The 25824-nt window shown below is 42.9% G+C and overlaps 1 protein-coding gene across 1 annotated transcript in view; it reads left to right on the top strand.

Annotated features, from left to right (window-relative positions):
• The window catches only part of PLCB2 (phospholipase C beta 2), a 49333-nt gene extending 26286 nt beyond the window's left edge, over positions 1-23047 (top strand). Inside the window, exons 14-32 of the mRNA XM_084287395.1 lie at positions 1180-1351; positions 2320-2417; positions 3077-3173; positions 3792-3876; positions 4306-4430; positions 5493-5647; positions 6082-6246; positions 7341-7440; positions 7721-7825; positions 8826-8911; positions 9340-9436; positions 10947-11000; positions 12647-12857; positions 13079-13250; positions 14966-15042; positions 17677-17772; positions 18961-19018; positions 19674-19760; positions 20416-23047. Coding sequence (XP_084143521.1) covers positions 1180-1351; positions 2320-2417; positions 3077-3173; positions 3792-3876; positions 4306-4430; positions 5493-5647; positions 6082-6246; positions 7341-7440; positions 7721-7825; positions 8826-8911; positions 9340-9436; positions 10947-11000; positions 12647-12857; positions 13079-13250; positions 14966-15042; positions 17677-17772; positions 18961-19018; positions 19674-19760; positions 20416-20688 — 2313 coding nt within the window. The 3' untranslated portion in view covers positions 20689-23047. The remainder of the gene's footprint in view (positions 1-1179; positions 1352-2319; positions 2418-3076; positions 3174-3791; positions 3877-4305; positions 4431-5492; positions 5648-6081; positions 6247-7340; positions 7441-7720; positions 7826-8825; positions 8912-9339; positions 9437-10946; positions 11001-12646; positions 12858-13078; positions 13251-14965; positions 15043-17676; positions 17773-18960; positions 19019-19673; positions 19761-20415) is intronic.
• Positions 23048-25824: the final 2777 nt, after the last annotated feature.

Here is a 25824-nt window from a genome sequence, read left to right as displayed (position 1 = left end):
GGAAACTGAGCTCTAGGTGATCAAGCTATACTGGTTGTACGAAGATGAGTTAGTGTATTTTCGTACATGGTATAGTTTCAGATCTGTCTGCCAGCAATTGCTTTGGAAAGAAACAGGAACAAGGGCTTAGCAGCATTTCAGACTCTTCCTACCAATGCTTCTAAATCCCTGTTCACACCCTGGAAATATCCCCTTGTGGGCATAGATGGACAGGTCAGTGACATGCGTAACTTTACGCTTAGAATAGCTGAATAAAGCTCCTGCTCTGCTTGACCCTAGTCAACAGCTTGTGCAAGCACGTATTGTTGTGGAGAAGGTGGTGTTTTCAGTGATCCTTATGCACAGCACTACTTCAGCTGCCTTAAGAATGGATAGTGATTTACAAATAATGGGCAGTGCCTGTGTTCTGCAAAGTATGAGGCAATTCCTTTTTGTTAAATAGGGGAGAGGGGAGTTAAAACACCTAGTCCAAGCATCTGCCTTTAGCACTGAGATCAGAAGAGCTGAAAAGAAGCAGTGAGCAAATTGCCAGTTGCCCCCTGTTCAGACTCATGTCTTTGTCCAGGCAATGGGGAGAAACTGGGGGGGGGGGGAGAGAGAACCAGATAAGGGTGATTCTATTAGCTAAATTATTAATAGGCCTGTTGCTATCTGTACGGGGAGTGTAGGTCTAGAAGCACAGTCTGAGTCACACATCCTTGTATGACACACACAAACCCACCTACTTCAGGATTTTTCTTTTCAAATCTGCCTTAGGCAGAGAGTTTAAATATGGCGTGAGTGCTGATCTAGGACTGAGGCTCTGGGATAATGAGAGAAGTAGGTGGCATTTGAAAGCCAGAGGTGTGTGGATGCCTCCAGGGCATGTAGATGGTTTTTTAGCTGTGGTGCAGGATGGGTGGCTGGAAACAGCATGCACAAGCAGCAGAACTTGAAAGGACTGAAAGGTACAAAATGCCGGTGTGAAACTGACATCAGGAAAGTGAAGTCTTAGGAAAAATCTGCATAGATATAGTAGGATGAGCCAGCAGATAGAAAAATTAAATTATACAGTGGGTGAGAGATGTTTCCATGCACCAGTAAATGGCCAGAGGAATGGCACTGGGAGGGACAGGACTGCTGAGTGTTTCAAGTTCTATCTTTGAGATGAAAGTTCAGTATGAAGTTTCTCTGTTGCAGCTGAAGCCAGGAGTTCCCCTGCCAAGTCCTAAGGATCTCTTAGGGAAAATCTTGATTAAGAACAAAAAGAAACAATCTGTATCTGGGAAGAGGCAGAATTCTTTGAAGAAAGGGAGGAATGTGGAACCAGAACTCATTGGGCAGCCAGCCCCTATGGATGCTGAAGATACTGGTATGTCTAAAGGGGAAAACGGGACTACTATAGCTAGATGAGCAAGTCTGGCCTGCTGGAGACCTTCTAAATCGCCCAATACTAGCTTGAGGCAAGCCGATACCAGTCATTCATTCAGGTATCTCACGAAGTATAAGCTTGGAAGGTATGTTAAATCTTCAGAATATTTTCAGATGCTTCATTCCAACCCAAAAGAGACAACCAACTTAATTCCCTGACCATCAGTCAGTTCTGCCTACTCTGAGGCATATGGCTGCATGGGTTGGTAATTCATTGATACACAAATGAACATGTTGTTTTTGTGGAAGAGTGCAGAACTTCTTACCACCGGTAGCTCTCTGATAACTACAAATTCACCTTCGAATAATGGAATCATAGAACAGTTTGGGTTGGAAAGGATCATCTACCTCTACCTGGTGAGAATGAGGTCCAGCTTAGCATCTCTCATTACTGGTCCTCACATTGAGGTTCTTGAAGGTTTATAAGACATTCAGACCCTACTCTCCTCCCATCCTCCTCCTCCCAAGGTCATCATTTCTTGGACTCAGGTAGAGAGTTCTACCAATGGTACAACAGTGAATTTTACAGTCCCTGTCATGGCAGGAGCTCATGAAGTCTTATGAAGACAAGATGTGCACTCCTACAGAGGAGCTAGAAATCAGACATTCAGTCCCACAAATGTGTGTGACCTTGGTGGGGAAAACAGCATTGTGATCATCGCTTTTGGGAGGCCTGCAGGAAGAATGACTTGGTCTCTTGGGTGTGTTAGTCCAGTTTGGCCTATTCATACTTGGATTTTGCTAATAATGATATGATATTCCACTCTTGCTCCTGTGATGTGATTGTGAGGTTTTGTAGAGTTCTTCCCTGTCAGCAGAGTTAGAGCCGGAGGCTGTGTGAGCAGCCACAATGCCTTGTCTCCATGTGCTACTGGCTAAGTACTACTGATGTGGGCTGTGTGCGCTTAGTTTGGGCAGGCGATGTGGCTGAAGAGGAACCAGAGGAAGAGGATGAGCAGCTGGGAAACCTGGATGAAGAGGAAATTAAAAAGATGCAGTCAGATGAGGTACTGTCACTACTGTCTCTCTTCCTTTTCTGTGGTTTTATTTTCTTTTTCGGGCCTGACCACACTGAATGGAGATTAATTCCAGAATGCAAAGGGAAGTGAACCTGTGCTATGACAAGTATACATAGAGGATATAGCTGAAGAGGTATAATTTCTGACTCTGATATTCTGCATGATTTGGTGATAAATATCTGCCTTCAGGGTGTTTAGAGAGGCTCAGCCTTAGTGTGATAAAAGTTGTTACAGAAACATGAAGTGCTGCTGCAGAAGAGGGAAGAAGCAGATCAGCAATGCCTTGAATAGATCTGTTTCCCATTTCCTTCTCCCTAGTATCACTCATAAGAGGCAAAAAATGTCCCAGGTTTGTCCCAGAGTCCATGCTTTGAGAGGTTAAAGAGGTCCTAGACTTCTTATGTACTGATACCTTTCTGTATGTCTTGGTTTCAGTTTTTGCCAAGCTACCCAGAAATTCAGTGTGCCCTTGACAATGCTGCCCACAATGTAACTGTTAGATCAGGAAGCCAAAGAAACTGGTGTGCTTTGGTCAGGGCAGCCATTGGCGCTCATTGCATGTGAAGCCCAGGTGTGTTTTGTTTCACCTCTGGAAAAGGTTTCATCTGTCTTCTCTAATGTGTTTTTTCTATTTTTTTTCTGCCTAGGGCACCGCTGGTTTGGAAGTGACAGCGTATGAGGAAATGTCCAGCCTAGTTAATTACATACAGCCTATCAAATTTGACTCCTTTGAAGTCTCTGCCCGTAAGTTATATTCAGTTCTTTCAGGATCCTGAGTATTTCCATTTGACCAGGAGAATACGGCTTTCAAATGCTGCTGTTCTCCACTTTCTTTTGTGACTTGCTTGAACCTATTTCCTGCCATTTTCTCTCTCTCCCACAACATATGTACAATACAAACACTCTCCTTCTGTCCTTCTCCTTGTAGTAAGGAATTGATAAGGAAAAGACAACGATATGTCAGATACTGCTCTGTTACATCAGTGAAAATGAAAAGCAGCAGCTTAAGGCTAATGACATCTATGTGATCTTGCTTTGCTGCTTCTGAGGGCAGGATTCAGCCCAGCTTTTCTTAATGTATGAAACTGGCCTTCCTCTTCTGTGGTGATTAGGATCCTGGCTGGTGACAGAGAAATATCTGAAATGCTGCAAATGCATGCAATTTCTTTGTACACGATAGGGTCCTCCAAACTGTCACCACATCTGGACCAGAGAAAGGTAAATTGCCTTGATAGAAACCAGTAGCTGGAAGAAAGTGGTGATAAACAGGTTGAGTGCTTCTTGAGCCCATTGGTCCCCACACACAGAATTGGGAGCTGCGTGCTTCCTATGTCTAAACACTCTCTTATTTCCTGTTTCTAGAGAAGAACCGGAGTTATGTCATCTCTTCCTTCACGGAACTGAAGGCTTATGATCTGCTAACCAAGTTCCCTATGCAGTTTGTAGAGTATCCTTTTGGCAATGTTTGCCCATGGTAGTTGGTGGTATGGAGCATGGGAGCTAATATGAAGCTTGAGTTAAGGCTAAGATATGTCCAACTGGCTTTCTGGTTTCAGGACCTGGTAAGCTCTTCATCAAAGGTATGAAGAGTGCAGGTGCTAGAGATACGGGATCTTCCAGGGTGTGCTGGGGGGCTGTTCACAGAGATTCCTGACAGATTCTTGTATCCTGGTGTAGTAAAAGCCAAGACTGTCAGCTGTTTGCTTTTAAACAGAAAGGGATGTGGGAAAGGAGCCTGTTGTTGCGTGGGCCTCTCTTTTTAGAAGGCTCTGAGCATTCGTAGAAGAGCTTAAACAACTCTTTAATCTGAATACACGAGCTAGCCCCAGGGTACATAAGGAGTGCTCCAGACTTGTTTCCAATAGAGCAAATGTAGATACAACAAGCGACAGATGAGCCGGATTTACCCCAAAGGCACCCGGATGGACTCCTCTAATTACATGCCCCAGATGTTCTGGAATGTTGGCTGTCAGATGGTGGCACTGAACTTCCAGACTATGGGTGAGTGTCGCATTGTCCTCCAGCTTCTTAGTGGGTAAGGCTGTGTGCTCATGTTCATTGTCTCTTCCTTCACTGCTATTTCCTATGGCCACTGTTTCCCTGAATGCATTTACTCTGTGTGCCTTGTTCCCAAAGTGTTGCTCTTCTGCCTGAGTCTCCCTCAGACCAAAAGCACTTTTCTAGGCCTGGCACAAACCTGGCATGCAGTGCCTGTGATGCCTGTCCTACATATTTGTGCATGCACACATACATGGGCTTGCTGTCATCCAGTATCTGGGTACCATCTCTGGCTGTTCTGTAACATGATGTCAGAGTAAATAACTTGTATGGATGCACCAGAAGCTCCTGCCTCCTCTAAGCTGCATCCTCTTTTACAAGGCAGCAGGCATATCTCCATCTGGCTACAGGACTGGACTGTCTGTCCTATTATTTCCAGTATACTGACCTGGGCAGGAAAGAAAGGCCATTCCTTGCTGTACAACCAGCATAAGAAAGAGACGTAGAAAAGCCTCCAGATAATGGTGTTCTTTACTGTTCTTCCTTCTTTGCTATCTCATGTATAAAGAGTGTAAGAGACTTCAAAGGATCAGTAGGAGAAAAAAAAAACGATTTACTTAAAAAGGGAGAGTGATAGATTGGTTACAAAGAGTGTATCTTACTGAAGACAGATGCAGAAGCCACAAGACGCTGTCCACAAGACAATAAGTAGCAGAGGAGATGGACTGAGAGGAGGCCCAAAATGACAGGAGGAAGGAGTAGAGACAACTATTTACTTCACACTCAAAATAGTGGGTACTTCTTAGAGTAGGTTTTAATTTAGTTCTACCCATGATTTATGGTGCAATCATAAGCAAACCACTTTACCTTTCTTATAACAGCTGCTGCAATATTTTTCCCTGTAGGGTGCTGAGAGGCTTAATTAGTTTTTGAAAGGACTTTATGAACCCTTGGCTAGCACAAACTATAAAAGTACAGCATCTTTCAGCTCATGCGTACTACACAAGACATCTGATGAGGTCCCACAGTAATTTTTCTCATTGTTCTCCTCTGTTTGTACCTCAGATGTCCCCATGCAGCAGAACATGGCTCTGTTTGAGTTCAATGGCCAGTGTGGCTATCTGCTCAAGCATGAATTCATGCGGCGTCCAGACAAGCCATTTGACCCTTTCTCTGTGGACCGCATTGACGTGCTGGTGGCAAGTACCCTGTCTGTCACGGCAAGTACAAACTGTGGTGCTGTTCCTCCCCTGACAGCCATTTGCTGTCACCACGTGTATAACTGGCATGTATGTCCCCTCTATTTATTACCCAGTAGGGTTCTTAGTGGCAAATGAACCCAGAGAGTCCTGTGGGAGAGTGTTACCATGGCAACTCCCAGTCTTTTCACTATATCAAATTAATCATAATCACATGAAAATGGAAAATTAGCATCTGCCACGCAAAGAAGCCAAGGCTGTGATGATGGGGAGGGAGGAGGTTGGAAGAAGTGTTGAAGCAAGAAACACGGGTGACGAAAAGCCTAATGTGGATTGGAAGCTGCAGCAGAAAAGATGTTTGGGGCTGGAGGGGGCCTTAAAGGGTGAAAGTATGGGTGGGTTCTTTTGTTTTATTCTTTTCAGCAGTTGCTAATTATGTTTCTGCTTGTTTCTAGATACTTTCTGGTCAGTTCCTCTCAGACCGTAGTGTGAAGACATATGTGGAAGTAGAGCTGTTTGGGTTGCCACGGGACACAAAACGCAAATACAGAACCAAACTGACCTCCACTGCCAATTCCATTAACCCTGTATGGAAAGAGGAGCCTTTTGTTTTTGAAAAGGTAGTATCATTTTATTGTCATTTAGATGGAGAATCTTTACAGATCCTGTTGGTCACAAGCACTGCTTTGAGAGGTCAATGACAACAGAAGGGACTCTCTTCTGGAGATCTCAGTCATCAGCTTTAGACACACCGAGGCATTATTACGTGTTGCACCCTCAGATAATACCCAAATAATGTTGTCCAAAACAACTCCCCATGAAGATTTCCAGGTATGGATAAGGGGAGCTGTGAACATTTCTGGCAATAACAGGCATCAAGAATCTCCCCTTTGTGAAACACTTTAGACTGAATTCACTAATCAGCTTTGAAGACTTCAAGCATGAAAGGAACTGAATGTCTGTGGTTAAACTGTGAATCTGGTGCAGATGTACAGGACAAGTAATGGGACCAGCAGGAGGTTTTCAGCTGTGCCAGATTACAGAAAGCTGCCTTGTTTGTCTTCAAGAATTCAGTGGTCACTGGTTCAGTTATAGGGCATGGGGGGAGGTTAAGTCAAGGGTGGTAGTAAGCTCTGGCCTTTCTGCTGTAAGTTACAAAGGCAAAATACATGTTACACAATTCATCTCTGTCAAGCACGCTGTGAAATAGCAGATATTTTCAGCCTACTTGGGATGTGGTAGATAAATATTATCCTTGTTTCAGAAAACACTTTTCAAGCTACAGTTTTGACAGAATAATTTTTAGTTCATTTTATGGCAGAAGGAAATGGGGGAGGCTGATGAAGCAACTCTTATGGCAAAGTTACCAAGCTTGCTAAATTATCCTTCCAAGTTCATTTCCTTCTCTGGCGAATTGCTTTGTGGAAATGCTAGTTCAGTGGATTTATTGCACAGTTCTTTCTTTAGGCAGCCTGCCCTCCTGAAGTCTCTCCTCTGAGATGCCTGTGTTTTGTGGAGTTTTTGTAAATTCAGTTATGTCTGTGACAAACTGCAGCCTTAAATTACAAGATGTGGAAACAGACGATGACTTTCCTGGAGAGATGGCTTTGTTTTGTTGGAAGTAGAAGAGAGTAAAGTTCTACCTAGTGAACCCAATATGCTACTAGAGATCAGAACATAGTTGCCTTACTCTGTTTTGTTTTGTTTTCCTTAGATCATGATGCCTGAGCTGGCATCTCTAAAAATTGTGGCTTATGAAGAAGGAGGGAAGTTCATTGGTCATCGTGTCATTCCCATTATTGCAGTGCACTCAGGTAAATTCTGTGGAAATCCCTTCAACTTTTGTAACCTTGAGATCTATCCATTTGAAGTTGGTGAAGAAAATATGGACATCTGCTAATTTTGTTAATTAATCTCTGATGTAGAATATACCTGTAGACAGTGGTGCCTTCAATTCATCCTATTAAAGCCTTGGTTTAATGCCTTAATATATTCACAATGCCCTCCTGTAGACAGATACTCTTACTGTTGGAGTACACAGATGAGAAGAAAGAGAGATTGGGTCAGCTTACCTCTTCTGCTTTCTGTTTTCAGGCTATCACCATGTTTGTCTCCGCAGTGAAAGCAACATGCCACTCACTATGCCTTCTCTATTTGTGTACCTGGAAGTAAAGGATTATGTTCCTGATGCTTGGGCAGGTAGTATGCATTAGTGTGTGTGTGTGGGGGGGGGGGGGGTTGTTCCGATCTTCTGCTCTCAAATCTAGAAGCATTTTTCCAGCTGTGGAGGTGCTTTCCCACTGCACCCTTAATTCCTTGTCAGAGTGGGACTTGAGCACATACTATCATCCTGTCATACCCTTGCTTTTAGCTGAAGAGAGGTGGCCACTTGTGCTGTTATTGTGACCTGTTCCCTGTGTGGACCATGGTGCACATACTACATTTGCACAGTGGCACAGAGCAGTTTCCAAGTGCAGAGGTGACTGTGAGGGACTGGCAGCAATAGGGTTTTACAGAAAGGGTTGCACGGGAAGCACAGGAGAGAAGTTCCTCCCTGTATGAAGAGAGGGGAGGTTTTTGCTGGTACTGGAATACAGAGATCTTCCTTTAAAAAGGGAATGGTCAAAGAGAGATTGAGAAATAAATGAGGAAAACAACCCCCTGGAGGTATTAACAGGAAAGCCTTTTAACAATCATGAACAAAGCCATGCAGAATTTTGATGGCATCAGCCACAGAAGTTCTTGTGAATACTTTGGTTTTAACTGCAGGCATCTTGTGTTTGCTCTCTCCTTCTCTGTGTTCATATACAGGAACATTATTCATGGGGGAAATCAAGTGAAATTGATGGTTTTAACACAGATTCATAAGAAATATCAGTTTTATACAGGATTGAACTAGGGTTGGAGTAGGGAAGTGTGCAAGCTGGCAGTCTTAGCCTTTGGAGCTTTTGGGAGTAATACACTCTTCTCAGCTCCTTATAGCTGGCTGTAAACATCAGTTGTGAGCCATCACTGTAGAATAGGACTGAGGTAAAGACAGTCCCCTCCCTCTGTGATGTCAGAGAGAAACTTGTTACAAGTAGAAAATACAAAATATCCCTTCTCCACAATTTCCCAATTTAGGCCAGACAGGGCAAGAAAAGGTGGAGTACTGCGAGTTATTTGACAATCCAAGCAAAGACCTCCTTTTTGTTTCTAGATCTGACTATTGCTCTCTCCAACCCGATTAAGTTCTTCAGTCTGCAAGATAAGAAGTCAGTTAAGCTAAAAGATGGCTCAGTGGAGGTAAGTTTCCCCAAGTTCTGTCATAGTCTAAAATATGCTGTGTGAATTCAGCCTGAAATAGAGGGGCTGCCAATAGGATTTCCACTAACCTGGAACAAGGCTGTCTTGTTTGTTGTTCCTAGCCAGAGGCAGGCAGAGAACTACCCTCAGTATAGAAGTGGAAAGTGTCTGAGACTAACAGCAGTGGGAGAAACTTCAGAGGCTGTTTCATACATTGCTACAGTTTCTTTTGTCTTAGTTCTCTGAGGTTAATACCACTGCCAGTGAAGAAGGAATCTTAGTGGTGTGAAACAGTCAGATTTCCTTAGTCCAACATGGGAGAAAGCATACAACAGCTTTGTGTGTCTTTGCTACAGCTTTTGTTTGCTAATCTGATGGTCTCAGTTTCCATCTGCTGTGCTTTGATTTACCTCTGATCTTTGTTTTAGAGGCTTGACATGCAGAGGAACTTCCCATCTGCTGAAAGCAATGGGATACCAGACTCCACTGGGAAATTCACCACCCCTTTTGCAAATGGACCTGCAGGTAAAGCTGTGGGTGTGGGATGAGTTTACAGAAGGGAAAGCCTTGTCATTAAGGGCAAAAGGTGTAGGTATGCCTTGACTGTTGTGGCAAGAGCAAATGTGACGTGTATACTGCTTTTACTCCACAAAAAAAAAGTAATCCCAGATACCCACTAGGAATACTAGGAATCAATTTGAAGGCTCAACTGGCATGAATGTCTTTTCTCTCCAAGTCGGGGCTAACTTGTTGGGCTAGTATCACTGTTTCCTGGGAGGTAACTACCTTAGGAGGGAATCGAGGGAGAAGTGGTCTGTGGCAGAGATGTAGCTTTTTATCCCAAGTGTGAAATTGGAGGTTGGACTTTAATTTTGAGCAAAGACATGGGAGTTCTGGACGCTTGTGAGAGAAAGGTCGTAAGATCTGGCTTGATTCTATCACTTAACACCTCCCTGCTCTTCACCTCTTTGTTGTTCAAGGTTCTTTTTCTATAGATCACTCTGACTTCTGACATTTTAAGTATGTTCAGATCTCTTTGAAAACTCTACATTTTGAAACTGCACTTAAACCAGCATTCTGTTATGTAATATTTGGGGAGCCGTATAGACTGGTAATTTTATTCATCATGAGACTCGTTTATAAGATGCACTACAAGTTCAGAGTAAGCAGATCCCACATCTGGCATTCTGCAAGACTGTGAATGGAGCACAGTCCAGTTTTGACCACTAGATCAAATGGGGACCTATTAACATAATGAGAGCAAAAGCCATACAACTCTGCTCGGCCATGAGTTAAAAAAAATAATTACAGATTTGCCTGACCAGAAGTCAAGAGACAAAGTCTCTTTCATTTTTTACTACTATAAAAAGCATTTATTACTCTGTTCAAATATGGAGTAGCAGAGAAAGATCTCACATTGTTTGTTCCTCTCATTCTGGCACCTTCTTGGCCTTGCAAAACAAACCAACAAACATTAAAGATATATTGGTGAAAGTGCCAGAGGGAACATTCCTTTAATATGCTTCTAATCCAAACTGATTGATAGAGTAATTTCAAGTTAGGTAAGAGCATGTCCTCTACCATGCACTTAGATTAACTCATTCTGTTCTGATCTATTGTGTAGTAATTGACAGCTAATCGGTGTTTCTTCCATATTAGCTGTATTAATGTAGTTAGTGTCCTTTAAAATATGTTGGCATTGAAGCAATCTGTTTCTTCAAATTTCATTATAGTCTCAAATATCCTCCTCAACTAATCAAAGCAAGTTAACACATTCCAAATTATCACTAGCAATATTCAGTTATTACAGACCAAATGCCCTTTTTTCTCCATCAAAGTCAAGAATCCTGTTCTTTTTCTGCTGTGCCTGTTAACAATATTCCCAAGCACTTTTGCATCTCAGTAGCTTAATTAATTCTTTTCTATTCACACCAGCAACCTTTGTGTGGCTCGTGTTCTTGATGAGCTCTCTACTGTCATTTTTCAACCCAAAGGTTCAAGATAGAACATAAACAGGAACTTCTTGTGATTTCAGGAGCAATGGCTTTGGCCAAGGATGAAAATGTGATAGAAGTGACACAGATTACAGGTAACTCCCTTTATGCTGTTCCTATGGGCTGAGGCCTTGCCAGTTATCTCGCATTCCCTTGCTGCCTAATTTCCAACCAGGATAGAATTGAAACCTGTTTGTAAATTAATAAAGGCCTGACTCAGCCCTGCTGGATGTAGCCAGCATAAAGGACAAACTACTTGAATCCCTTGGGGTCGGAACCCCCTTCCCCTGCCTACAGCACCATTTGCCCAGTTTGACAACTGCTCTGGTGCATGACAAGCTCTCAGGCTGGGAATGGGCTCACGGCAGTTCTCCAGGAAAAAAGAGACTTGGGAGTTGCCATGGTCTATGTCTTATGCCCGCTCAGCCACTGATGTAATAAGCACAGATTAGTGAGAAGAGCTTTGGACCACTCAAGCATTAGCCTTCTGGGGCCACAGGCTGCAGCAACACTGCCGCACTTCAACTTCATAGCAAGGTAGGAGGCTTAGAGATATCACACAAGTTCTGCTCTGGCCAGATTTGATGAGTCCATTACTTTGACTAAACCAGACATGTAATAAGGTATTGTTCAGCTGTTTTTTTTTTTCTGTTTTTTTTTTTTTTTTGTCCCAATGCAGTATGGTACAAATCGATACAAAACACTAATAACCAGTGTGCCTACACTACAAAATTGAACAGAAGGTACAAGAGTAAACCTGTTGCCCTCAGGACATGTTGCCAAATAATTGCTATATGCAGCAGATATTTTGTTGTTGTTGTTGTTGGTTTTTGGGTTTGGTTGCATTTTTGTTTGGTTGGTTGTTTTTAAGTTCTTCATAAACAAAAATGCTCCATGAGACAGTACTATGATTACATTAAATATGTATTCTGGCAAGAGGCATCGCATAATATGGAAGTGTAGTGGGCTCTGGTTTGAAAGTCTAAACTTGTTGACCGAGACTTGCATTTAAGTTGTATACTTGAGTTTCCTCAATACAAGCCTTCAAGCCTTTTATAAGTAGTTGACCCTGTGCAGCATTGCACTGCAGACACGCCCACGAGTTCTGTTAATTTTTACACATTCCACGCCAAAAACCAGTTACTTCCCCTGAGAAGATAACTCCTTGTGGCTTTTCTGCCACAGATAACCACATCTTAGTGACTTGCTACTGTCAGATAACAAAGTTCTCCAACAGTTCACAGGCACCTTCCCTCCTCATATTTTCACCTACCTTAAAAGGCCTTTCACTCACTCCTGACAACTGAGGGAATGCCAGCTGTTAGAACTGGAAGGAATAAAAGCTCCTGTCATTGTAACTTGGCTTTGCAAAAAAAAAAAAAAAAAAGTAATTAAATAACAAAGCTTTTCACTTGCAATTAGAACTGCCAGCTAGCTTAACAGTTGGGGTGTGTTTGGGATGCTTAGACTTGTGGAAAAAGATCCAAGTCCTGAGATAGACCTAATAGCACGTTACCACTATTGTGTTCTTGCGGCCAAAATACCAAAAGGCAGCAATTCTTCCGGCTGTCCCCAGGCCAGGCATCCACCAGATGGGGAACTGAGCTGTATGTAAAGCTTTAAAGAGAGAGGAAAAGCTGAATGAAGGCAGTGCTGAAAAAAACTGTCTGACCCCAAAAGACATCACAGAAGGGTGAGAAATAGTGTGTGAGAGAAAACGGCCTCTATTTTTATATTTTAGAGCCTCAGACAGCCAGCCTCGCAGAACTGCAGCAGATGAAGCTCTTTCTGAAGCTGCTGAAGAAACAGGAGAAGGAGCTAAAGGAGCTGGAACGGAAAGGAAGTAAACGGAGGGAAGAGCTGCTGCAGAAATATTCTGTCCTCTTTTCGGAACCTATCTACCATGGAGGCAAGAAAAGGGCAATACACTCCAGGAAAACCCAGAAGAAGAGGTAAATACAGCACAAGGTTTTCAGCAGGGGTATCTGGCCTCTGGGTCATGAAAACCCCTCAGATAAACACGGGTGAGCAGTGTGCTCCCTTTCTCTGAGGGGAGTATGGAGTGATGTGGACATCCACATCTCCCTGGTTTTATTGAGGGATGGATGGGTGGGACTGTTGGGAGCATATAAGCATCTCTAGAAGCAGCACAGCTGCTGTATCTGTTCTGCAGGAGTCTGACAATAGCTGATGTTGATACTACATGTGCAAATCCTGTAGTAATGGCAGAAAGCACAGATAGCCAAGTTTTGGAACTGAAAGAGAGGTTGAAGATGGACCTCATCCAGCTGGGGGAAGAACACTTTGATGGGATTCGAAGGAGGAAGGAACAGCATGCCACAGAGGTAAGGACTGCATCTGTCGACAAAAAATGTAGCCTGGGAGAACCCCTTCAAGGACAATGTGAAAAACCAAGTTCTTCACTGAACTGTGAACTCAGAAATGTGGCCACGGGGCAGAAAACACTCCTCATAGCAATTGTTAGGTCCATACAGTATAATTAAAAGAATGTAGACAGTGATACTTAGTTGGTAGAAGCTACAACATCCAGCAGAAACATTTTTAAAGGCCTGCAATTTGAAAAAAATATGAGAAGCAACTGCCCTGGTGCACATCAGGCTCTGTCTCAATCTCTTCTGATAGCTTAGCTTCAGGTTAACATAGCATTTATTGGCTTCATATGTTGCCAAGTGCAAAACTGTATAGGAGCATGGGTACATCAGGTTGTACCATGCTTCTCACAGCTGCCTGCTCAATGCAATACCATCAGAGGTAGGGTGACACCTTGGAAGCCCTGCAGGTTCACCAGTGGTAAGCATCAGAACATTACAGACAATGCTGTAGGGGCAGTTGCATCCACTGCTGTCACGCAACCAGAACAGCTGACACATGGGAACAGAGCAGCCCCAACAATACATCCAGTGCTTTCTATTGGCACACATCCATGCTAATGAATGGAAAGCCCTGCAAGGGACAGTACTCTGAGTACCATCCCTTAGCACTGACAGCAGTGCTGGATCTCATTCCTCTTGAAATTTGGAAAATGCCTTCCAGTTTGTCTTAGTTGAAGTCAAAGTAAGTACCTACATGAGGTGTTGCCAGTTGGTCCTGCAGCGCGCGAGTGTTTCCTGCCCCCTTGGGCCCACCACCTTGAGCAAACACTAGCAAGAGACACAATGCCTGGAGAAAAATTGCAGTCCACAGACAGTAATAGTAAGTATGGCATATGCTACCTACCCATTGTAATGAAAAGGGGGTGACTCCAGGAATCTGAGGCCTTTTCCTATTGTTATTTTGCTGAGGAATTTGCATCATGTCTTAAATTTCCCTGGTGCACTTTGGCTAGACAAGAACCTTGTAAAGCTGTATGCCATACTGGCTATCGTATACCAACCCTGAAAAAAAATCTAAAAAACCAGTTTCTTCAGAACTAGATTATGTAGAAATCATGCTTATCACCAGACAGAGAAGCCAAAGGAACAAAACCTCCCCATCTCCCAACTCTGTCAAATGTGAGATTTAGTGATCAAAGCTACAAAAATGAAATAAAAAACTGAGTTCTCTCTACACGGCACTTAGACCAGCAGACAGATTTTCTCCTTTCCAGCTATCTCAGCAGTGCAGAGAAGGTTCACTGAACTGACACTATAGCAATAGTTTCCACAGGATAGGAGGCTCATCCTCTTGTTAGCTTGTTGTTTAGAAGGTAGGCTCCAGTGCTATTTCCCATTTACCCACAAGTACCATGAATCTGTTGTTGTCTCCAGCACAGAAAGATAGGAGGCTGTCCACAGAGACAACCTGGAGTTGTGTGACCTGGCTCACAGAGTATGCTTCTGAAGCCTTGGTGCAGTCAGTCCACTAGCACAGTCTGATCTTTTTGCATGTCTGAGCTCTCTGATGTGGTGCAAGGGTTTGTACAGAGCCTCGTGGATTCCAAGCGGGCCCTTGGAATTCAGTACAGGGAGGGATAAAGTTGAATCTGGTGGTAATTAGATATTGATGGTGCACTATGTCTCATCTTTGTTTGTTTTTGATCTTGTTTTCATCCCTCAAACAGCAAGTTACCAAGATAACGGAGTTAGCCAAAGAGAAGCAGACAGCTGAGCTGAAGGCACTGAAGGAGTCATCAGAAAGGTAAATTTAGTACTTGAATAGCAAAGTGATAACGCATAGCTCTTATTTCGGGTAGCATTTTCTGTTAGATCTCAGAGCAATGTACTACAGTGAGCGAGTGAATATGGGAGAAGAGAAGTATTTCTTTGGTGAGAAATTGAGGCACAGCAATGTGATGTATGCTCTCTCACAGTTACACAGTGGCAGTGTTGGGAAGACAGCTCTTGTCTTGTGACTCACAGCATGGTGTTCCTACCACGAGGAACTAAATAGGTACAAGTGTTTGAGCTGTAGTAAGTAGCCTTGACTGACTAATTCAGAAAGATAGGAAGTAAAAGTGTCAGTCACTGGATGTCATTTCTGCCTGCTGTAGTCAGTACATCACTTAATCCCTTCCAGAGACTTACCAGCTCAGAGTGAGTGGAGTTTTGGCCGCTACTTAAATAGGCTGGCAGAATCGATTCACTAATTTCTAGCCAGACATGTATCCATTTGTTCTTGCAGTAACACTTTCCTGAAGCTAAAATCCTTGCTCATTCTTCTTTGCCATTAAATCCTCTCACAACCCTTAGTTGCTAAGTCAGACAAAACTTCCTCTTTTTGTATCCTCCCATCAAGAAAGATTCTGTTTCTCTCGGCTATTAATTATATTCAGACAGGACTAAGAAAAACCCATTGAGTAGCTAGGTAATGGTTTCCTACCAATAGAATATCATTTAGTATAGTCACATCTACAGCTGGCTGTGAGGAACCTGAGAAAGATTCAGAGATCTTGAGCAAGATTCTTGAGATCTTGTATGGAAGAAAGATTGAGAAGCGTGTGGGAGAGGCAGATAGTAAAGTCAGCATAACCTCCAGATGTATTTCCACAGTGCAGTCACCTTTTCAGTATGCCATCTTAAACAAAAACCTTTGAAAGAGCAAGGAGTGACAAGGATAATCAACAGTAAGGAGTAATTTCTGTACAAAAAGAAATTAAACAGGACTCAGCTTGGAGAACAGATGATTGAGGGGGATGTGACAAATGTGTAAAATCATGAATGGTATGGAGAAGAAGAACAGGGAAGTGATTACTCACTGTTTCTCATAAGAGAAGAAATGTGGAACACCCAGTGAAGTACTCAGGGAGTACTTCCACAGAGCAAATAAATGCAGTTCCTTGCCTCTCAGGGCAAGAAGCAGTCTAAAAGTAGAGCTAAACTCTAAGTATGAGAGACGTGCATGGGAGATAAATGCATAGAAACTGGAGCATAGACAGGAAACTGGTAAGGTGTAGAAGGGAAAAATTACCCTAAGGCTGTTCTCTTTCTTTTGCTTCCCTTAAGCATATCTTCTTTCCACTGTTGGATGCAGGACTCCAGATGGATGGGCTACAATCTGATGGCCATTCTCATGTACACCTCAGCAACTGTCCTGCTGTAATCATTTTGTACCTGGATGGCCAGCATGTAGGCACTGATTTTGTGTCAGCAGACTCTTACATCTAACACTAACACCTTTCTCCACCTGTCTTGTCACCTTCCCTGGCCTCTAGGTAGCATTTTTGATGGCCACATATGCCTCAGTCAAGGACAGAGTTCTTAGTTGTTTGATTTTATTTTTTTTTTCTTTTAAACTATCTTACTCACTGATCGAATGTCTTCTAAGCATTTATGGTCTCTGCTTTGTGGATCACATCCCGTAGTTGACGCTCCATTCTACCTGCCTCAGGTGTTCTTTTTTAGCTCTCATATAACCATGTATTTCCTTCTCTCTTTTTTTTTTTTTTTTTTTTAATTTAGCAGTTTAAGTAGAATCATAGAAGGTAGAATCACTTAGGTTGGAACAACCTCTAAGATCATCTAGTCCAACCTTTATAACCTAGCACTACCAAGTCCATCACTAAACCATGTCATATCTAAAAATATTTTGAAGACCTCTAGGGATGGTGACTCAACTACTTCACTGGGCAGGCTATTTCAGTGCTTCACAACCCTTTCAGTGAAGAAATTTTTTCCTAATATCCAGTCTAAACGTCCTCTGACACAACTTCAGGCCATTTCCTCTTGTCCCATCACTTGCTCCTTAGGAGAAGAGACCAACGCCCACCTCGATACAACCTCTCTTAAGGTAATTAGAGTGCGATAAGGTCTCCCTTGAGCCTGCTTTTCTCCAGGCTAAATTATCCCACTCAGCTGCTCCTCATAAGACTTGTTCTTCAGACACTTCACTAACTTCATTGCCCTTCTTTGGATATGCTTCAGCACCTCCTGTCCTTCTTGTAGTGAGGGGCACAAAACCAAACACAGTTTTCGAAACAGCGCCGAAAGCCTTTCTGACATCTAGGTAGACCACATCCACAGCCTTTCCCTCAAGTACTTTCAGTAAGTGTGCTGCTGCTCCAGAGGAATCCAAATGTAGGTATACAATACAACCTAATTATATAGTGTGTTTTCTCCTGTACTTTTGCTCTGACTCAAGAGAACAAAAAAAAAAAAGACCTCCAGGACTTAAAATATTTTTAAGACTTGCAACTTTGTCTTGCAATCACTCAACTTTGCTTTTCTATGCAGTAGGCACTCTTCAGAGAGTATGTGTGGTGGGCTAACGCTGCTCTGTCAGCCTGTGGGGCTTATAAGCAGTCCTGTCTCTCACAGCACACTTTTCTCTCCACAGTAATATTAAAGATATTAAGAAGAAGCTGGAGGCAAAGAGAGTGGACCGAATCCAAGCCATGATGCGGAATACTAGTGACAAGGCTGCTCAGGAGAGGTACTGAGGAAGATGTTACTGGTCTTTACCTACGGGGAATGCTAGCTATACTGCTTCAGGCAGGGAACAGTGCTACTCCACAGTCTCTGTCACCATCAAGAAAACTTTCTAAAGCAACCAAACAGGTAGTGGCAGAGCTACAGGGGGTCAAGGAAGGTTTGCTGGCCTGCCCTCTCTCATAGCATAGCATTGTTTTTGCAATTTCATTTCAGTACGCAGGCATATACACAGTGAAGCCAAACATCTGCTCCCTAGCTGCAATAATAATGTCATTCCTGCAGTTGCTGCTGACAGCGGCTTCTGGAGCTTTCTGCCTAGGCTTAATTCTTTTTGTGTATGGCAGTCAGCAAGATCCATGTCACTTACTGGATTTCTGGATAGCCAGAGAGGCATAGAGCATTTCTAAAGAAATATTCCCTTCTGCAGGGATTAGGAGCTAATACAAAAATACAGGGGAAGGTCGTTATCATGGAGAAATGGTACCTTGGAGATGACCCTCCCCTGTGGCCCCTGTGTCTTTGGCTCTGTTACATGTCTCAGTTACTTGCCAAAGTGATAACGTACCTTGCAGCCAGTTCAGTTGAATTCTAAGAGTGCTTCTAAATATTTCCTGCCTGCCTTCATGCCTTAGTGGGCACTTTGCCCTGTAGAATCAAAACCAGGTCTTCCCAAGCCTCTGTAGAATCTGTACTAAATTTCAGCAGCCCTCTCAATTAAGAGGTTGTATTTGGGCATATAATGGCTGCATCCTTCCTTTACAATCATTTTGTTATAAAAATAATATTCTGCTACCAGGCTTGTGTACTCAAGTACTGCTTGATATGAATCAATTTTAACAGTTCTGTATGTTTAAGGGTATAGAAAAGAGGGTACACTGCCTCTTCTGCTTCTTGCTCAGAGTAAGGTCATTTTGCTGTCTGTTAAACTGAAAAAAAAAAAAGAATTTTACATCCAATTGTTTAACTAATGTCTCTGTCAAATTTGAATGGTGTTTATTTGCCTTTTCCTAAAATTGGAGAAAGCTTGTAACGTAGGAGGACGCTAAGCAAGTATACCACACCTGTCTTTCTGTGTGGGCACTAGCAGTCCTATCTTGCTGTATGGCACTTTATCAGTATTGATAAACAGGTTTTGTATCAAGATAACAGATGGATTCTATTTTTTTTTATACATTTCTTTTCTTTAAAGGTTGAAGAAAGAAATAAATAACTCTCATATTCAGGAAGTGGTGCAAACAATCAAACTGGTAAGTTCTGTGACAATCTGCCACAGCATGTCTGTTTTCTGCAAAGTGGGGGTGTCTCATGTACGTCATCAGCATGTGTCACAGACAGAATGCGAGTTCTCTAAGGTATTTAAATCCCATTAAATTGCTACTGTATTGAGGATTGAACATGTACTTTAGTCAACTAAAGTGCAGCTGAAGACAGTTACTACACTTAAGACACTGCAGGTCCTTCAGGATTTAATCAGTCCTCCCACCAGGCTGCAGACATAGTGCAAACAGAGCAGTCTAGCTTCTGACTTCCTAATTCAGGTAGTATGTAGCGTTTTTTTTTGTAAGCATTACTAATTGGCAGCATAACCCCACATCTATTTAATTAATAATGTGTGAAATCTTGCAGAAGAGGAGATTGTCCTACCAATCCCCTTCTAGAGCATGGCCCTGTGTGTGTTGAGTGCATGTACATGTTATGTATACTTTTGCAGTGCTTATGTAGCATTGGTGTTCATGGTCTTGAGTACTGGACAAGTAACTCAGAACCAGCAGAAGTTGTTCAGAATTGGGAGTGAGAACGTTACTGTGGGCATGTGCTTTATAACCCTGTCTTGCTGTTACAAGCATTTGTTTATAAAAACTTAAAATTTGGTGTTTTTTTTCTTTTTTTCTTCTCTTAAAGGTGATAGAAAAAACAGCCAGGTATCAGCGGAAACTGGAAGAGAAGCAGGCGGATAATCTGAGAGCAATCAAGGAGAAAGAAAGCCAGGTAAGGGCAATGATTCTTAGGCTCAATGCTGCTACTCCATACAGTAAATCCACACTACCCCAGGGGATCAGCCTTCCTTGTGTATTCTTTAATTACAGCTACACTCATCCTCTGCACACATACTTCAGCCACCCACTCCCTCAGTATGTTGAGAAAATGAATGGTTTAGAAGGTGGCTCCACAGGAGCCTCGACAGAGCTGAGGCAGAGTTGCTGCACTCATACACTCCCTCTCCCAGCAACAGCTTCCATCCAATCATACAAAACCCTAAATTTAAAATGTGATGGAACTTGTATTTTTAGAAGAGGTGAGGCTCATTCCTGAGCTACTCATACTCTCAGAACACAGAAAACATGTTCATGTACTTTAGAGGTTGATATGCAAAGAATGTGCAGACAAGTCATCCATCAAATTATGATGCAAAACAGAATAATGTAAATCAGCATGCAGCCTTCCTCCCCTCTTTGTCCTCAGGGAAGATAACATTTGCCTGGGGGATGGAGATAAGTCATTCAGTAGTGGGTTGAAACCAAAATTGCAAAGTGCTAATATTTCATCATATTGGCCTCTCTTAGAGCATGTTTTTATACCATTCGCAGCCTGAACTCTATTTTGTTTCAGTGTTTAGAGAATGATTCAAGGTCTCTGTTTGCAGCTTCAGCAGGAGGCAGTGGCAGAGTATGAGGAGAAATTGAAAAGCCTGAATACAGAGGTGCAGGAGATCATGAAGAACTGTGCAAAAGTAGTCTTTCCTGAAGAGCCAGAGATGTGGAATGAAGCAGTTCTGAGCATTCCTAAGGAAGAACAACACTTTACAGAGCAACTGGAAGAGAAGATCCCTGTGGCAGAGGTGTCAAGGCTTACAATAGCTATGGCTGAACCCCCAGAAACTGAAACAGATAGTAATATTGAGGAAAGTAGATTTTGAGAGATGCTTCCTTTACTCACTGTTCCACTTCAGGAATGTTTATGGACATATATAGTGAAGTTAAAGACCAGCTTGACAAACTACTCTTTCCATGCTGGGAAACCCCTGAAATTCTTCAGGGATTTACTACTTTGGTATTCTGGGTATTGAAAGTAGTCTGACGAGCTCACCTTCCAGAGCACGCTTCACTGTCTTCTACAGTCTTAGCACTAACCTGATTCTGCAGTGAAGGGACCTGTGGCTGAAGACAAGCTAGTTGTTGACACTGATGGCAGTGTCTACATTAATACCTGAGTCTGGGTTCAGACAATTTTCAGACCAAGTTCCTTCGTCATTCATCACAGATCTGTTCACATCATAGCAGTCTCAGAGCTAGATTCCTTTGAACAAACTTTAACTGAAAGACATTCTACAACAACCTAACTAACAGGCTTCAACCAGCCTGTGAAATGTACAGAAGCATATATAATATAATAATAACACCCCGTGAAATATACATAAGTGTGGGTGTCAGGTGCTCAGCAAAAACTCTTGTCCTGTAAAGCGCCATTCCTTCTGGCAACACTACCTGCTAACAGACACAGCTTCTCTTTATAGGAAGGAGGGTTGTTTTGATAGAGCTTCATGCCATCTTTTTTTTTGTTAGCATACCACTCCTTTGCACAGCCAGTGTTGGCTTTTTAACTTTTTCCCCCCAGTAGTCAGATGAGGAGATTTTTCAGTGCAATGGTATCCATAAAACATAAAAGAGCATTTCCTTCTGTGGCAATGTGCATTACTAGCATTCTAGCTTTTCCTCTTTCTTTTTAACCTCCACTTATCCCCAGGGGCTGATTCCCACTCCTAATTCTAAATTTATAACTCTGACATGTCTTCAGGCACGTTCTTAGATCTAGATCCAGTATCTCCTGAAGACCCTGCTAGTCTTCAGCAGGCTTGTTGGGCAATTATAAGGCAATAATACTATGAGGAGTCTAAGAGCCTTAGCCTTAGCATTTATTCCTGCTAACACAAACACACATGCAGAGTTCTCACCTACAATAATTTGACATTTTTAGAGCGTCAGAGAAACTTTTTCCCATGGAGCTAATTTAGCTCCATATTACAGGCTTAGGATAACAGCACTTACCAAAATTTCTAAGCTGTTTGAAAATAATTGTGTTACTTAAAGAGCCAGCCAGTTATATTGCCCATAAGAGTACCTTGCACAGAAAGCTATGCTCAGCTCATAAAAAAATACATTGAATTATCCATTCTGTAGCAGAAAGAGCAGCAAAAAACAGAAGCTTCTTTCACAGGCTGCCATCCCAGTTAATGACAACAGAGGGCTCAGCTGTAATCTATAGAATATGTTCCTTGTTGCTGGAAAAGCCAGCCTCCTCAACTACCCATGTTCTTTGGGGCCTGGAGGGGAAGACCACACATCATTTCTGTTTGCCAGAGTACTGTTCACACCTTCCCCCAAAGCCTTAGTCACTTCCCATTTTGCTATGAATTATGCCTGCCTGGGACTAATACCAATTTCCCCCTGTTGATGACATAACATAAAAGTCTTGTTCCACAGCCTGATGCTGAAGGAAAATTGCCCAGTTGTATGACTTTAAAAAGGGCAAATGGTCCTCAGCCTCACTCAGCCCTAGCAGATACCTCTTGTCATCTGTCTTCACTAAAATCACATCTTCCAGCAAAACACACTTGGAGGTCCAGGTTCCCAATATCTTGGCTTTGTCAGAAAAAAAGGATAGGTTCATCTTAGCCATCTTTACACTTCCACTTTCTAGGACAGCAAAACCTTATTTTGTGAATGCAGAACTTATATCACTGTCCCCTGCCTCCACACATACTTTCTCTCACCTGTTTTATGACCTTCTGCACTGAACAGCTTTGACACGGCAAGTTCTCACTCATCCAGACGGAAGGAACTGGAAACATATGGTCCAACTCTTTTCCTAGCCCCATGTAAGATAGACTCTGTTTATGGATCCTAAAAAGGCAGAAAACAGCAATAATTCAGTACAGAGTAGCGACATTCTGGCCTTCCTTATATCAAGCCCTGAAATATTAGCCCAAGAACTGGAGTTTGGCCTGCCAAAGCACAAATGCACCAACTCACAGGGGCTTTGCAAAATTCAGCACTTGTACTCACCAGACTTCATAAGGGGAGAGGAAGCACTGACCTGACCAAATGAAAAAAAGAGACTCATCTTTCTTCAGTTGTCCATTTTGTCCATAAGCAAGACAATAAAAGTGGTGGAAGACAATATGCTTAGGGATACAAAAGGAAAGGGGAACTGCCACTACTTTATTACAACAACTGCTCATCCTGGCAGTAAGATAATAGAAGTTGAACCTTCCACATTTTTAATCTTTTCAAGGAACAAGTGTTGGGGGGGGGGGAGGGGGGAAGCCACAGAAAACAAAACACTGCTGCACATAATCCTGGACCTGCAGTTGAGCAGATTTGCAGCTACTATGTCTGAGCACCAGCTACCCAGAGACCCTTGCATTGAACTGACCCTTCAATGCACTTAGCCATTCAAGCCACCTTTTGCTGTGGCAATACAGAGCTGCAGACAGTACAGAGTCTTTAAAACCAGCCATAGAAGATAAACAGGTGAGAATCCTTTCTGAAAAGTTGCTTCTTCCCGCCTCTCATTAGTGAAACTTTTGCCCTTAGTTTGAGACAACGAGCGGTGTTCCTGACTGCAGAGACAGTCTGTCTCCCAAACGTGCCACTCCACAGGGCAACCTGTTAGCCTTCCTCACCCCTCAACTTGTTCTTCAGCTTTCTGTCTTTCCTGGAAAAGTGAGCTCAGTCATGGCAAACCTACAGCATGCAGCGTTTATTACATGAGACCTGTTAGACCTAGAAACTGCATTGAGAAACGCATCATGAAGTGCTGCTATAAAAAACAGCTAAAGTAGACATGGGCAATGAGATGTTCCAAACCAGGTCTGACATACAAGAAGAGACCATATCTCCCCCGCGGCATTAACATAATACTGGAATTGTGTATTGTAAATTTCTGACTTATTTATTTTCTAAAAAAAAAATAAAACAAAACATTGCATTTCTTACAAAAACTGGATCACCTGTTTTACCTTCTTTGATTGAGGTTAGCAGATATGGGTGCAAGTCCCTAATGCTGCACAACATATGCATATGTTAATATAGACAGCAAATGCGCAGAGTTTTCTGCCATCTGTGCCTGCACTCCTCAAATTCAGCTTCTCCAGTTACTAAGTATGCAGTGAGTTGGCTTAAAAAAAAAAAAAAAATCTAAATACATCTTTCTCACACACATTCAGCACTAGTTCATTCTGTTCTTTATTGTACTTAATAACCAAATCTAGCAAAGCCATTTTCTGACAGCTCAAATACCACTCTTGATTACCAGTACAGGCAACCTTGCCTTACTCTAATGTAGTGGCATCCTCCTCACAAGCACAAATTAGAAGAGCATTTCAACAGGAGTCAAAACTACTTTGGTGAGTTCACACTCCTCACGTTGGCTTAATCCAACCTAGCGAATTAGCTTAATTCAGCCTAGTGAAGGGCCTGCCTAGAGACAAACAGGCCTTTCACAGATGCACCAGAACAGCAATACAGGGCCTGGTCTGCAGTGTCTTATGTTTGCAGGTGGTTCTCTCCCACCCTCCAGACCCGAACAATGCCAGCTTACCACAACACGGGCCCAGCTCCCTTCCTTCACAGCTCATTGTGACTGCTGGTTGGCCTCCTTCACATGTATAGTGGAGCTCTGCCATGGGTATTTGTTAATAAAGGCCATTTTCCTTCTGCTGACAGCAGTGCCTTCTCTGTTGCAGGACCGAATATGGTGGTAAAATACTGCTTTCCAGTTAGACCAATTTTGCTGCTTTTCTAGAACAGCCTTCTCCATCCCTGAAGTCTCACTCGTGCTGTGAAGTTTGAGGGCCTTCAGAAAAAAAAAAGATGACAAACATCACAGCAAGGGAGAACTGCAGCCAGGAAGCAATTTAATATCTTTTATTAAACCAGCTTGCAGTGTTGGCAGTTCCAAACTGCAGCTCATATTCATTAGCCCCCTGCTTCTACACTGGGGAGCTGGCAGTGGAGATCAAGGATGGTGTTAGAAATGGGATCAGCACAAGAGGAGAGGCTGCTCTCCCAGTAAAAACACAGAGCAGAGCCACAGCAATCACAGCAGTAAGAGACACTGCAAATGGAAAACATACCCAAAACACACCCAGAAAAAACTCCTGTCTGTAGTGGGGTTCCCCAGTTTCTGCTAAGCACCCGTCATTTCCAGACAAAAACAGCCACCAGGGTGCCTGCAGTTACTCACCCGGATTCAGCCACATGCGGGTGCAGCTGAAAAACAAGGAACTGCACTTAAGTACATGTGAACTTCCTATCAGCATAAATATAAACCAGCAATGCTCACCGTTTTACAGCCTGAGACTGCTGATAACAAGAGCTGTTTGGAGCTGTTTCTAACTGTATTTCCAGGGGCATGACAGCCCCCACCTGCTCCATGTCACTACATAGCATACATTGCTTAACACACATGAATTGCTTGGTGAGCATCCTGCCCTCCTGCAAGCACGCAACACCCAGGACTGCAGAAACACAGCTCTCATACTGGCTAAAATGGGGTTGTCCCCAGCTTCAGCCACCCAGTCCATAGTGACCATCCCAAATCCCTCCAGACAGTTTTTTTTAGAGGATATTTTAAAGGATAATTCATCTTATCTCCCTCTGGAGGGAAGTCAGACTGCTAGTTCAGACCTGATGTGCACATGGGGTGCCCCCCTTTCCATGCATTGCCAAAGCACAAGGAGTTAGGTTTTCTGCACTCACGTCCTTACAGTGATTGAACACAACAGAATAAACCCAAGTTACAGGGACATACATGTAAAGCCAGGCAGAGCAGCAGGGCTTGAGCTAGTGGAAGTCTTCACTCCTCTCTCCCATGACAACAGTGCCTAAAAAAAACCACACAAAAAACAAAACAAAACAAAAAAACGTTTCACAGGAACGGGGACAGCCCTAATCACAGTCCTAGATAAAAGGGGAAGGACGAGCCCTCTTACTCTGTGCAGCACACAGAAGGACAAAGATGGTCTCTCAGCTAGGTCAGGCAGGCTCAGTCT

The sequence above is a fragment of the Netta rufina genome (genome assembly GCF_964035555.1).
Source record: "Netta rufina genome assembly, chromosome: 5".
Taxonomy (NCBI): Eukaryota; Metazoa; Chordata; class Aves; order Anseriformes; family Anatidae; genus Netta; species Netta rufina.
This window is presented reverse-complemented; position numbering and strand designations above follow the sequence as displayed.